This window comes from Schistocerca cancellata, chromosome 9, assembly GCF_023864275.1.
Source record: "Schistocerca cancellata isolate TAMUIC-IGC-003103 chromosome 9, iqSchCanc2.1, whole genome shotgun sequence".
Classification (NCBI taxonomy): Eukaryota; Metazoa; Arthropoda; class Insecta; order Orthoptera; family Acrididae; genus Schistocerca; species Schistocerca cancellata.
In genome coordinates, this window is record NC_064634.1 from 303,438,556 (window position 1) to 303,454,188 (window position 15,633).

At 45.6% G+C, this 15,633-nt stretch overlaps 1 protein-coding gene across 1 annotated transcript in view; it reads left to right on the forward strand.

Annotated features, from left to right (window-relative positions):
* Positions 1–15,633, forward strand: part of LOC126101371 (uncharacterized) — a 422,171-nt gene that overhangs the window by 265,102 nt on the left and 141,436 nt on the right. The window contains exon 5 of the mRNA XM_049912038.1: positions 10,361–10,499. Coding sequence (XP_049767995.1) covers positions 10,361–10,499 — 139 coding nt within the window. The remainder of the gene's footprint in view (positions 1–10,360; positions 10,500–15,633) is intronic.

A 15,633-nucleotide genomic window follows, 5' to 3' on the forward strand; every position in this document is an offset into this window, starting at 1 on the left:
ACGTGCAGACCGCGTGAGACGACGCTTCATCCAGTCCCAAACATGCTCAATGGGGGACAGATCCGGAGATCTTGCTGGCCAGGGTAGTTGACTTACACCTTCTAGAGCACGTTGGGTGGCACGGGATACATGCGGACGTGCATTGTCCTGTTGGAACAGCAAGTTCCCTTGCCGGTCTAGGAATGGTAGAACGATGGGTTCGATGACGGTTTGGATGTACCGTGCACTATTCAGTGTCCCCTCGACGATCACCAGTGGTGTACGGCCAGTGTAGGAGATCGCTCCCCACACCATGATGCCGGGTGTTGGCCCTGTGTGCCTCGGTCGTATGCAGTCCTGATTGTGGCGCTCACCTGCACGGCGCCAAACACGCATACGACCATCATTGGCACCAAGGCAGAAGCGACTCTCATCGCTGAAGACGACACGTCTCCATTCGTCCCTCCATTCACGCCTGTCGCGACACCACTGGAGGCGGGCTGCACGATGTTGGGGCGTGAGCGGAAGACGGCCTAACGGTGTGCGGGACCGTAGCCCAGCTTCATGGAGACGGTTGCGTATGGTCCTCGCCGATACCCCAGGAGCAACAGTGTCCCTAATTTGCTGGGAAGTGGCGGTGCGGTCCCCTACGGCACTGCGTAGGATCCTACGGTCTTGGCATGCATCCGTGCGTCGCTGTGGTCCGGTCCCAGGTCGACGGGCACGTGCACCTTCCGCCGACCACTGGTGACAACATCGATGTACTGTGGAGACCTCACGCCCCACGTGTTGAGCAATTCGGCGGTACGTCCACCCGGCCTCCCGCATGCCCACTATACGTCCTCGCTCAAAGTCCGTCAACTGCACATACGGTTCACGTCCACGCTGTCGCGGCATGCTACCAGTGTTAAAGACTGCGATGGAGCTCCGTATGCCACGGCAAACTGGCTGACACTGACGGCGGCGGTGCACAAATGCTGCGCAGCTAGCGCCATTCGACGGCCAACACCGCGGTTCCTGGTGTGTCCGCTGTGCCGTGCGTGTGATCATTGCTTGTACAGCCCTCTCGCAGTGTCCGGAGCAAGTATGGTGGGTCTGACACACCGGTGTCAATGTGTTCTTTTTTCCATTTCCAGGAGTGTATATTTGACATTAATCTGTTGTAGAATTATGGAACATGCTTTAGGTTCAAGAATTATGTCCTTTTTGGAGAACGAAATTCTCCTCTATAAAAATGAACAAGGATTCGACAAAAAGAGATCTTGAGAAAATCAGCTTGCTCTTTTCCTCCATGAGATCTAAGCGCTGTAGATATCGGTGCTCGGGTTGATACCGTGTTCCTTGACTTCAGGAAGGCTTTTGACAGCGTCCCGCACTGCCGTTTAGTGAAAAAAATACGACCTTTTCGAGTATTGGACCAGATTTGCTATTGGATTCAAGACTTCCTTACAGGCAGAACTCAACACGTCGCTCTTAACGGAACAAAATGACAGCTGTAGAGGTAATTTCGGGTCTAAGCCAAAGAAGTATGGTAGGACCGTTACTATTCGCAGTGTGTATAAATGACTAGTAGAACGCATCGGAAGCTCTATAAGCCTGTTCGCAGACGATGCGGTCGTCTATAAGAAGGTAGCAACGTCGGAAGACAGTGACAATTTGCAGACTGATCTACGAGCAGAGGATTGATGAATGGTGCAGGGCAGTTAACCCTGAACGTAAATAAATGTAATATAATGTGCACACATAGGAAAAAATTCACTAATGTACAACTACACTATTGATGACGAATTGCTGGAAATAGTAACTACCACGAAACATATAGGAATATCTATCCGGAGCGATATTAAGTGGAATGAGCACACAAGACAAACAGTGGGAAAAGCAGATGCCAGACTGAGATTCATAGGAAGAATCATGAGGAAATGTAATTCATCCACTAAAGAAATTGCTTACAAGGCACTTGTTCAACCTGTTGTTGAGTATTGTTCATCAGTCTGGATCGTTACCAGGTAGGACTGATACAAAGGATAAGAAGATATCAAACGAAGAGCGGCGCGTTTCGTCAGAGCATCGTTTGGTCGGCGCAAAAGTGGCAGATGCTACAATAGAGGGGTTGTGCATCACGGAGAGCTTTACTACTGATATTTCGAGGCAATACTTTCCGGAAACAGTCGAACAACATTTTACTTCTGCGCACACACCTCTCACGAAATGACCACGACAAAATTCGAGATAGTAGAGCTAATACAGAGGCTTACCAACAATCATTCTTCCCACGCGCCATTCGCGAATAGAACAAGGAAGGGGGGGGGGGGGGGAATCAGTTAGTGGTATCAGAAGTATAGTCCACCACACACCGTTAAGTGGCTTGCGGGGTATGATTTAGATGTAGATGTAGGTCGGCATCTGCACCACCTACAACGCACCCTCTATTGCTAGGGTGAGCCGGCCGGTGTGGCCTAGCGGTTCTCGGCGCTTCAGTCCGGAACCGCGCGACCGCTACGGTCGCAGGTTCGAAACCTGCCTCGGGCATGGATGCGTGTGATGTCCTTAGGTTGGTGAGGTTTAAGTAGTTCTAAGTTCTAGGGGACTGATGACCTCAGATGTTGAGTCCCATAGTGCTCAGAGCCATTTTGAACCAGATGCCAGGGTGAACATCCGGAAACCACTGGGAATGTTCTTTACTGCCTGCTTAAACAATATGAGAAGGATCAACTGGCGCGTTAAGATGCAAAATATCAAGCCATATTACGTAGGCAAAACATGAGGTACCTCGACCAACCCAAAAAGTCCTTTCATCAACCAATACATTCCTATGCGACTGCAGTATATAGCAGCAGCTCTGCCCATGCGTAACGTTGATCGCACAGCAAGTCCTGTAGTCAACATCTTGGCAAGTCTGTCAAGAGAATATATTCAATGTATCTTTTAAAGTTGCCGCCATGCCCAACAAACTAGGATAAATTAAGCTTAAAATTTCAGTAGTCCATTGCACGGTAGTTCTTCTCAAAAGGGCGTACAAAATCGCCAGTAACACTAACGAAATTATAACCGAGGTACCGTCCGCGGCTCGTGGTCTTGCGGCAGCCTTCTCGCTTCTCGCGCGCGGGTCCTGGGTTCGATTCCCGACGGGGTCAGGGATATTCTCTGCCTCGAGATGACTGGGTGCTGTGTGTCTTTCATCATCATTTCAGCCTCATTCACTCGCAAGTCGCCGTAGTGGCGTTAAAGAACTTGTGGAGCGGCGGCCGAACAGCCCCGCGAGGGATCTCCCGGCCACCAATGCCATACGCTCGTTATTATTATCATTACCGAGGTACCTTTACGCTTCCTCCCACCAGGAAATCGATTCACCATTGTCTCCAGACGGTTCTACTAAAGTTGTACCATAATGCGTTGCCATCTACCGCCAAGACCTGAACCAAGTGGCGAGGGAGTACTCTGCAGTTCCACGTCATTCATATAAAATACATTACTTAGCCCTCTCGCGCCATACTCTTTACCAACCAAGTTTCTACAGTACAGTTTGCCAAGAATATGATGCAACGTCTTCCGTCGGATGATACCCACCTTCATTCGGGCAACGTGGTATGAAGCGAGCACCGACAACATGCGTACGCGTAAGAAACTGAACTTTCACAGAACCCGCTCTGGAACCATTGTCGAACTCCTGATACCATCGAATATCAAATCTTGAGTCAGGACCAAAACATCTTTTGGAACTGGACCGAAAGAAACCGGCTCTCATCACCAGGGCGGCACCTGACAGAATCGCGACACTCCATTTGTCACAACCGAACTGGCCTTTCTTTCTGTCCGCCAAACATTACAGCTACGTTTGGATGGATGGGAACTTCCTGTACTATGCACTACGAATTGCACATCCTGATCTTTAATATTTCAATGTGCAACTTCAAAATCATCATTGGTATCTAATGGAGCGCCTGCGAACGACATACAGACCTATCTTTCATAACTTCGTCAGCATTGTAATGATCACATCTTAGCTGACGACCAAACTTCTCCCATCGAACCCCTTCCCTACTGGCCACTTCCTCACCGCGTTTCTACAAACAATAGAAAAAAATCTGCTTATGGACCTTAAGAGAGTTCAGTGATTCAGCAGCAATAAGAGTGCTACACATTTTCAAGAATTCAACTTATTATGCCGTATAATTGCTATTTTGTTTCATTTTAAGCGAATATTCCTTTGATTTCAACAACCTCAAGTCACATAGACAAGATCTCCCGTGGACCTTGGTGAAAGCCATCTGTGTCGATGACGAACTTATAAGAAATAGTAATGGAAAATCTAAGAAGCCGAAGAAGCTGACGCCGATAAAGGCAATATTGAAAAAAAAAAAAAAAAGTGTCCGAGTTCTCCAAAGTACGTCTGAGCGGCTGCTCTCGATTCATAGGTAAGCGTGTTAGAATTCTCGCGGAGAGAAATTTGTACTGGAAGTATTTGGCCGGTAAAGGAATACCAGGTACTGAGACCAATTTCCGACATCAAATTCCTGACGTCAAGTTCCTGATAGCCATATCCTGGATTAAATTCCATATCTCTCCGCAGTGCGTCATGAAGTGAGGACATGAGAGTCTGTTGACGGTGATCCGTCCGGAGGAAGGTAACGGCAATCCACCTCCACTAGTATCTTGCCTAGAACGGCGATGCAGGTTTCCAGCATATGCCTACCTACTCTCATTCGTTGAGTACAGGACTACATTGAATTTTCCATAACACGACTTTCGGCTCTGTTGCTTATGGAAGTAATTGCTTTGACGGAAATTAGAAGATGTGTACAGCTTCGGACCAATAATCACCTGTTCCTGGGCGCACCCAATCTTATATTTCAATACTGTATGCTGTGGTGACGTTGTTGTAGCCATATTTGTTTCCGGATTAACTTCTTCAACCTACCTTTATTAAGTATATGTAGGTCTTCCAAAGCGTTAATGCCATTAACATTGTGTTTATTGAAACGTAAGTGGTTGTTAAATGAAGATTTCTTACTGGTACTAGTGTTCAGATTTTCTCCCAACTTTATCCCGAAGTTCCTATCTGTCTTTCCTACATGATATCTGTTACAATTATCGCAATTAATTTTTAAATGCCACATTGTTTCATTGTTTCTTTCTCATGCGTCCTGTGGTGCAAGATACTGCCTAGTTCATTATGTGCAAGAACGCCTAGCTGCACTCCACCGGTATGAAATGTCCTTGAGATTTCATCGGAAATGTGTCCGTAATATGGCAGTGTTGCGTAATATAAGGAATTAGTCTTCGTCTACATACAATATTATTTTGTATAAGTATTATATCAAATGTAGCTTCATAGTGGAGTAGTAATTTGATTTATATTCCACGGCAAATATGATAATTCATATTCACGTGTAAGTAGAGGAAACGGCTCGTGTCATGTCTGTAACGCGATTGTTATAACATCTTGTATCTTCGTGAGGAAAACGTGAAAAACAACCAAATTAGTTGCAATAGTAAAAAGGCTTATTGAAACCACTTGACCTAGGTATCGACGTCTTCGTTAGAAGAACCAGTGATTCACACCTAAAATGGTTAACATTATATACATGTTAAAATTCAGCGATAAAGTAAAAGTGACAACAAATCACTGACTTACGAAGAATTTTTGCTCCTATTGGTTACATAATGTTGTGAAGGTACGTTAACAGTGTACTCATAGGGCACAAACAAGGATAAAATTCACCTCCATAAGAATAAAATCACAACGTATTGTACTAATTGTGAGTGTAAAGTGCTTCACAACTCCACCTAGTGAACTGACATACTGCAATGTCTCTTGAGGAAAGTTTAGGACGCGAGTGGATGTACATGTATGCATGGGTCAGGGAAAGAATCGCAACGAATTGACTAGAAATATGGACAAAAAATGGTTGCTTGTATGATAATACGAAAGGATAAATGTTCAGCGTTTTATTTGGTTATAAAAAAAAATTTCGAATCAATAAAACGAGTCAAATATAAAATAACTTGAAATACATCATTTGTAAGGCACAGGAGGAGGGGAGGGGGGGGGGGGGAAGGTGTCAATTATTGATGTTTCTGAAGAATACGTTTTTAAAGACGTCGAAACCTAGGTCAAGAGATTTTAGTAAATCTTTTTACTATTGCAACGGTTTTGGCTGATTCTTTCTCACGAAGATTGCGCTCTACAGTTGCTGTCTCCAGCCATGTTCAAGATTTTAAACATCGTGTAATATTTACAAATTATGTACAGTGTTTTCCACTTTGAGAGATTTTTGTTTTAGATGCTTGAAAGTGACATAAACGAATATCCGACTAATCGCCCTATTAATGAAAATGTTACACTCTACTATGGATGATGTTTTAACTTTTCAAAACGAAATGTTAGTTACTGTGCATGTACAGGATAGCAGGACGCATACGAGATTAAATTTGTGGGTGATTTGGGGTACGCAGAGTGCCAAATTTAGTACACAGCGCTGCTATCTCAGACACCAGCAACAGCTCCAACCGGCTGCGCATCTGGTTGAACAGAGCTTGGATAGCAGATATGGGTTCGTTATTCCAGGCTTCAGCATTGTGCTAGAGTTCTTCAGTCGCAGTGGCTGGTGGCGAGCCAGGCTCTCGGCAACCCACGACCAGGTGTTCTCTGTGAGTGAAGGTCCGGAGAATGTGCTGGCCAGGGAAACAGTCGAACAGCCTCGGCAACGAGATCAGGACAGCATGAGCAACATGTGGACTTGCCTTATCTTGTAGGAACGTAGCTTCGCGGAGACCTCGTAGGCATGCATAGCCACAAGCCTTAACACGTCAGAAATAGAACGACTGTTAGTCAAACTATCGGTTATGTAAACCAGAGAATATCCTTTTTGTGTATCCAAGGCACCCCTTGCAATCACACCAGGTGCTGGCTCCATGTGACAATGATGAATGCAATTTGGCACTAATCGTTCTCCTTGGACCCTCCCCGCTCGGATACAGCTTAAGAGGAATTCGTCTCAAAAAAACTATATGTTGCGAATCCTGCGTCCAGCAATGTCGTTGGACGCACCATAGTCTGTGCGTTTCTTTGTGCTGCCCCGTCGCTGTGTGTGTGTGTGTGTGTGTGTGTGTGTGTAGTGATAACTAGCGCTCAGCGGCGAGGTTATCAGCGCCCTTGCAAAGATGAAAAGAAACGAGTGTGGCTAAAATGGCTGAATAAGTTGTGACACAGTAAGGGTTAAATCTCCAAAATGACACTCACTAACGCCTACATCACTCGAGTTGACCCACACAACCACTCTATCTCAAACACGTTAAGACAACTGATGGTTCAAATGGCTCTGAGCACTATGGGACTCAACTGCTGTGGTCATAAGTCCCCTAGAACTTAGAACTACTTAAACCTAACTAACCTAAGGACAGCACACAACACCCAGCCATCACGAGGCAGAGAAAATCCCTGACCCCGCCGGGAATCGAACCCGGGATAAGACAACTGAGAAAGGGTGGAAGGTGCCATGGCATAGAAAAAATACAAGTAAAGTGACAGATGAGCTAAAACAACAGCTCATAGAAATGTGACTGGGTGACCTCTTACAAAAAGATAGCCGTCCTGTTAAAATCTCCCTAAAATTTTAGGAAACGAGTTGGACACACCACAAATCCTTAAGGGGCTCCGGAAATGCTCAAAATCATGAAAAGTTCAATTTTTACTTTTTTGCGTTTTCTGAATCTGCAGACTATTACCTTTTAATAGATATATAATTTATTCAATTCGGAAGACTACAACTATTTTTAAATTTTTTTTGCAATGTGTTCTACATGGGCGTGACCCACTGTGGCGCTGTTAAACTGCTGTCACATGGTGTTATTATTAACGTCCGTGTTCATCAGGTACATTTTAGTGATGTGAGATAAAGTATGTGTTGTGGCTAACCTGTGATGGTTCAATATATATCGCTGGTGTGATTGACGATTGTTTCATGTTTATTTACTCTGTCGTTATCTCGAAAATATTCGTAATTAATTCTGTTTCCTGAGTCTCTGTTTTGTTGAAGTATAATAATGAGTAAAAGTAAAGTTATTAGAAATCCTCTGAAGGCTTTTAAGAAAAGGAGAAATGTTGGAAAGCCAAAAGGTATGTGTTATTACTGTAAATAATAACATTCTAACATGGTACGAGCGATGCTTGCTTTAGACAAGGAACGCCTTCGGGCTGCAGACAGGGCTGTAAAGAGTCTAGAAATATAAGCAAGAGTAAACAGGAGGAGGAACAAGAGGAAGCTGGAGGAGGAGTTTGCAGAGGATGAAGATAATCCATCCTATGGACCTGGAATGCACTAAAAAGATAATCCAATCTTTGTCGCTCGATTCCCAAAACTTTTATTTTCTCATACTAATTACATGTTTTCTAAGGATCTTCCAAACATATTTGTTTCAAACTTTCAGTAAATGTTACACAGTACCGTCTGCATAATTTAACACAGCCTTTTTCCAAAAAACTGTATATTTTTGAATATATAAATAAAAAATTGCAAATAAATGTTGTGAATTTTCATTACAATTGAAAAAAAAATCATCTTTAATAACTGAACTAAAATTTTGTAAAATCCATGTGTTAAGTTGTAGCCCATATTCCAATAAATAATCTGTAAAAAGTTCAACTTCCTACCTCAAATACTTTGTGAGGAAAGATGTAATTTATAAGCGTTATTTTAACATTGCAAGTATAGGGCGTTCCGGAGCCCCTTAAAACTTGGATCACATTCGTTTAATTGTAACTTAAAACTGAGGGCAGATCTGTTGGCAAATCTACTGCTACCCTCTGGTCTGAAAATAAAACCGAGTCTAGTAAAATGTGGCGCACAGTGATCTGTACTCCACAATCGCTACATATCTAAGGGTCCTGTCGCCAGAGGAAGACGCCATGTGTCAAAGTTCTGTGTCCTATACGAAGATGGGTGAGAAGAACCTCATCCCGCCTGCATGGCTGGAAGGAGGTGTGCCACTGGACTTTACCAGACGCCGCTTATTGTCTGTCATTTCCAGCCACTCGTCATCCCATCGACGTATGACTCTGTACCTCAACAGCTAGGTGATAGCATGCATGGGAATGGCACACTGAACTAATTGAGGTTCGCGACAATCCTCTTTGGCTGCTATATCCGCCCTTTCGTTCTCCACTGTACCCATGTGCCTTAGCACCTAGCAGAAAGACGCGTTCTTCCCCGATCTTTGCAGTCAGAGAAAGGTGTCCTGAATATTCTGGTCTATTTTATCTTCTGGGTACAGACGCTGCAGAGTGTACAAGACAGCACTTTCTTTCCTCCCAATACCCATGCGTCCTGGCAACCCGCAGAAAGACACCTCCTTCCCCAGCCTTTCTTATTGGACGTGCGCGTCTTGGATATATTGGACTACTTTATCTGCTAGGTACAAGCGTTGTAGAGAGTGAAGGGCACTCAGGGACTCGGAACAGATAAGGAATTTAGCACTCGAAACACCTCACATCTGTTCCAGTGCCCTCAAGATCGCGTGTAGTTCCGCGTCGGAGACAGTTTTGAGGCAATCGAATCTTGAGGACACGATTAGGGAAAACAATAGATCTGCCAATGGAGTCCTCCAGTTTAGACCCATCCGTAAATACAACTACAAAGTTGTGGTGCTCAGTTAGAATGCCGTAAAAGCCATATTCATTTGTCCAACCTCTCCTGTACTGCACTAAATATAAAACTACTCTGCGCCTCAGCAGTAATCAGGGCGACAGGCGGTTCAAACACTGGATTTGGTGTACCACGTGATCCACACCAAGAGACTCCAGCACACGCTTCGCGCGGGTCCGAAACGGTCCCGTTGCCTGTGGACAATTGGTAAACAGACGTTCCATAGCTGGACAAGCAACGGTACGGTATGCTGGTGAACTGGGAGTAGCGAGTAACTTACACTCCTGACGCGCCACGTTGAGTTGCCGCCGGATGGTAAGTGGCAGTTCACCAGCATCAGCACAGAGAAATGAACGAGAAGACTACACTGTAATATTTCCTTGTATATGGCGTGTAATTGTTCCTCCTGCCTGCTATGCGAGGTTGCACTGAGATGCTACTCATTTACATATCGAAGCATGTTGTATACTTCATGCTAACTGGGCGTTTGTTGAACGTCGTTTCATAGTGTTGCAATAAAATTTCTAGCCGTGTTGTTATTGTGGATTAAGCATATTCATGCTGTGCACCTGGTTTCAGCACCATCTACAGCACGAGCAGTTTCATCGTTCCTTTTACAGCTCTCTACCAGTGCCCCATACAAATGTGGTTTTCTAGAACAGGCCTTAATTTCCTTGTTTTTTATCAGTCCAGGACAACCTGCGACTCGAGTAATGTGCAGTGCTGCGTTTCAGCCCACTGGGATACAACCTGCCACTGGAGTACACCAAGCTGGTGGCAGAGTGCACGCGCCAGAGGCGGAACCGCGAGTCCTCCGTCTGGATCTGCAAGCCCGTCTCGCAGAGCCAGGGCCGCGGCATCTTCCTCTTCAGGGTGAGTACCAACCACCCCGCCACTACCTGCGTCTTCTCTGCGGTGCTGCTCCTATTACTGTGTGCGGAACGGACCATGTTCCTAGCCTTGCCTTGTCAGCCTGCCAACAGATCACCTTTATTTAGATGTTTACTCACGGACTGAAGTGTTCGTACAGAGTCTTCAGTATGCAGTTTATTCTACCTCAGTGAATAATGCCATTGCGTGCGTAATAAACTATAAACACAAACAGTTCCAAGTAGTTGATTTGTGTAATCAGCTCACTATTCAAGATGAGAAGAAGTGACTGTTTGAAACCTCGTGGTATTTTCCGCTCTCACGTCCCCATTCAAGGACAAATGCAGGGGAAGAGGAAAAAAAGAGGTAAGTCAGTTGTTACGAAACGTGAGAAAAAGTCCCCCCAATGAGATTTTCACTCTGTGTGCGCTGATACGAAACTTCATGGCAGATTAAAACTGTGTGCCGGACCGAGACTCGAACTCGGGACTTTTCCCTTTCGCTGGCAAGTGCTATACCAACTGAGCTACCCAAGCACGACTCACGCCCCGTCCTCACAGCTTTACTTCTGCCAGTATCTCGTCTCCTAACTTCCAAACTTTACAGAAGCTCTCCTGCGAACCTTGCAGAACTAGCACTCCTGAAAGAAAGGATATTGCGGAGACATGGCTTAGCCACAGCCTGGGGTCCTGAGTTCGATTCGCGGTCCGGCACACAGTTTTAATCTGCCAGGAAGTTTCATAAGAAAAAGTGATCTTAATATTTGACCTGCGATTACATCAGTATATAAATACGTACAAGAATGGTTCTCTTTGTGTATCCAATTTGCAAATAGCATTATTGACATCTGGTGTGTTACCAGAATGAAGTAATTTCCCGAAATTCAGTCAGTCGTCAATCTGCATGGCGAAACAAATAGCTAAGTCAATCGAAACCGACGCAATAGTTCCATAATATTCATTGGTTGTGATAACTGAGCGATAGTACTCGCATCACGTGAGTGTGAGGAAGCTGACTGAAGAACTTCACTGCACCTGGACGGCAAAACTTCGTCAGGTTTTGCAGATCTTCGTATTTTATTCTAGAAATTGGAAGGTGATGCGGAATAAAGAGAGGAATTGTTCGAGATAGACTGCAGCGAACAGGAGACAACTGTAAAGCTGTCGTGCACTAGACAAACTAGAAATTCTGAAGTTAAATGTACCACTGTAAGCAGGTACTGGCAGTTCATACAGCTCATCCACTGGTTGGAAGTGTTATAATGCCCTTACGATGCCAGTCCTTACGGTGCCAATCTTTACGGTGATGAAATTTTCACTTTGACCACCAGGAGATTCACAAGATATATACATTACCAGCCAGGACGTTATGACCAACTATCCAGAAGCCGGTATGCTCACCTTTGGCACGGATAACAGCGGCGAGGGGTCGTGGCTTGAAAGCAACGAGGCCTTGGTAGGTGGCTGGCAGTAGTTGGCACCACATCTGCACTGCACACACAAGTCACGTAACTCCCGTAAATTTCGGAAAGGGGGCCGATGTGCTCTGACGCCACGTTTGATTATATCCCAGATGTGTTCGATGGGTTCGGATCGGCCGAGTTGCGGGGGTCTAGCACATCAACTGAAACTCGCCTCTGTGTTCGTCGAACCGCTCCATTACACTTCCGGCCTTGTGACACGGCACATTATTATCTTGTCGAAAAATGCCATTTCCTTCGGGAAACATAATCGTTACGAAGGGGTGCACCAGTGTACGGTACCCTTTGGCTGTCATGGTGCCTTGCACGAGTTCCACTGGACCCATGGATGCCCAAGTCAATGTTACCCAGAGCATAATGAAGCCGCCGCCAGCGTGTTTCCATCCCGCAGTACAAATGTCAAGGAGCTGTTCCCCTGGAAGACGACGGATTCGCGCTCTCCCATCTGCGTGATGAAGAAGGTATCGAGATTCATCAGACCATGCAACGCTCTGCCACTGCGCCAACGTCCAGTGCCGATGGTCAGTTGCCCATTTCAGTCTTAGCTGCCGAAGTCTTGGTGTTAACATTGGCACGTACATGGGTCGTCGAGTGCGGAGGCCCATCGTTGGGGGTGTTCGGTGCACTGTATATTCAGACGCATTTGCACTCTGCCCAGTATTAATGTCTGATATTAGTTCTGCCACAGTTCGCGGTCTGTCCTGTTTTACCTGTTTTGCCATACTACGACGTCCGACATCCTTAATGAGGGGTGGTTACCCACTCCCACGACGTCTGCACGTGTTTTCGCCACTTGTTGAAGACACTCACCACAGCATTCCTCGAACACCCGACATATCGTGGAGTTTCCGAAACGCTCGTGCCGAGCCTCCAGGCCATAGCAGTCTTCCCTCTATCAAAGTCACATAGATCGCGCGCATTCCCCATTCTACACACGGACAGCACGCTCACTCGTACAACATGAATCGTGCGTGTGTCGGACTAGCAGTCATTCTTCACCAGATGTTTCTGCTATCGCCTGGGCGGGTTTACATCGAAAGTATGTCGATGGTCATAATATGCTGGCTGATCAGTGTACAGCTTTTCAGTGTCCTTATATTAAGCATAAGTGATGAAGTGACACAGGATTAACGTCACTTCAATGACGATGTGTCCGCGGGCCTTAAGGTGTACGTCACAGCACGTGGTACAACAGGTCTTACGTATTCCATTGACTCCAGCGGGGAGAGAGTTACTACTTCAGGCCAGTTTAATAATTCCTAACTGCGCCTTTAAATACATGCAAGCTCTCGACAACACAGGACAAAGTTAAAAAAATTTCGTGGTTATCCTGTCATTGGCATATTTATTTCCTGTGAGACCTGGACTGAGCCAAGCGTTCGCTGTGTACATCGGGCAAGGCAAATAGTATGACGTCACAAGTTCGTTCGAGTTTGGCGCCCTTTTTCGCAGTGCATTCAGCATAAACATAAAAACAATATTCTCCTGTTGCAAAATCATGAAAATTGAACGAGTAAATCGAAATTTTCCGCTTAAGTAATCATCATTGGTTGCTATATCTGGCAGGGATACGTTTCCTGCGAAGCCTGTGCAAACAGCCGCCTTCTTTTTGTTTTTCCTTGCCTCCTGTTTGCTAATGGGAGAGACTGCATCAGAATTATGTTTCCAGAATGAGATTTTCACTCTGCAGCGGAGTGTGCGCTGATATGAAACTTCCTGGCAGATTAAAACTGTGTGCCCGACCGAGACTCGAACTCGGGACCTTTGCCTTTCGCGGGCAAGTGTTCTACCAACTTTTTTTTTTTTTTTTAATCTCATTTTGTTCTCTTTCGATCGTTGTATCTGCTCGGGGCGGACGTCTTAAGACACCCGTTTTGGTTCGTTGTTGATCGGTGAACTCAGTTTTTTTATTACAGAGGGCAGCTAACCCTCTGACCGAACACGCTGAGCTACCGTGCCGGCAGCCAACTGAGCTACCGAAGCACGACTCACGCCCGGTCTCACAGCTTTACTTCTGCCAGTATCTCGTCTCCTACCTTCCAAACTTTTGCTTTGCTCTTCTGTGGCCGGGCGGGTCACCACTTGCTGATGTCTCCTAACTATAGCTACGAAGCAGCCTTGTCTGGAAGTAACCTTGTCTTGAAAGATTAATCGCCAAAATGTGCCCCCGTCGGAGGTTCGAGTCCTCCCTCGGGCTTTCGACCGCTGCTTCCCTCTATATCCTCTGGTAATGACTATCCAGGAGTCTATTTATGTCCTCGAAAACCGTAGATATTCAGTGGCCTTCATCTGAACCACAGGACATGTCGGAATCCCGGGAAATACACAAGCTGACAGGCTGGCCCAACAGGCTACCAGTAAACCGATTCTGAAGATCGGCACGCCGGAGACTGATCTCCGATGGGTCTTACGCCATAGAGTTTTTAGGACCTGGAATATCGAATGGCACACCCTAAGTACGCCAAATAAATTAAGTGCTGTAAGGAAATGACGAATGTGCAGAGGTCATCCATGCGAGTTACTCACAGGGACTCCGTTGTCTTTTGCTGGCTCTGCATCGACCATACTTGGCTGACACAGTCACCTTCTCTATCACGAGGACTTACCCCAGTATTGCTGTCGGCTCTCGATTGACGGTAGTCCACATTTTGTTGGACTCTCCAAATCTAGCCGCCCTGAGGCTGTCTTTTAACCTTTCGGACACACTAGTTACGATGTTAGGCGACATTACCTCAACGGCTGATCTAGTATTACGTTTTCTTCGACGTGGGAGGGGGGGGGGAGGAGTTCTCAGTCTAAGGGTGGGCGTGTGGCCTTCTCTCCCAGGACTTCATCCAACCTAAGTTTAAAGTTTCCTCTCTCTCTCTAGTGCTGTCTGTTCGACTTCGTCTCGTCCTTTTACGATCTTTGTTTCTGTTTCCTTATGTTTTCAAGTTGTAGATTTTAGCGTATTGCAGAGTGGCTAGCTCATCCTTTTTTATCCTTGTGATCAGCCAGCCCAGGCCGTCTGCTATCTTGTTCTAACACCTTCTACCGCTTTTTCTCTTTTAGTTCACGTTTTCGCTTTTCGTTTGCTTCTTTCGTTTTCTCCTTCACTGTGGTTCCTAGTTAGTTTTACGCCTATTTTCCTTCCCCAGATTTCAGATGATGAGGTTTGGTTGTGGAATAGTTTTAAACCGATACTTGTTTAAATGAGGAGAAAGGGACTGATGACCTTGTCGTTTAGTCCCTTTCATCTCCAAACCAAACAACCTACACCCATCACCATACAACTGACAGGGTGCGGGTTTGGGATTAACTGGTCCCCTCGGAGAAACATCATTCCCCCTACCTACACAGAAATATTTTATCCCCCCAGAGAAACATTTTAGCTATTGCATGTATGCTCTTCAGTCATATAATGTTAAATAGTGTTTACTATGGCCGACGAATCATCTGCATTTTGAACAGAGGGTCAGGGACTGTAACCCATAAATTGCAACATGCAGGTGTGTCAACACCTTGCAGCTAAGAGAGCTCACTAGGCTGGGAAAGCAGGGAAAACTCGTAAAAAAGCGCAAATATGTCAGAATGTTTTGATTTAAATGTCTTTCAAGCTGCCAGATAAGTCGAAAAGCTAGTCCTCTTCTTTTACATCTAACTCTGCGCAGGACGTAT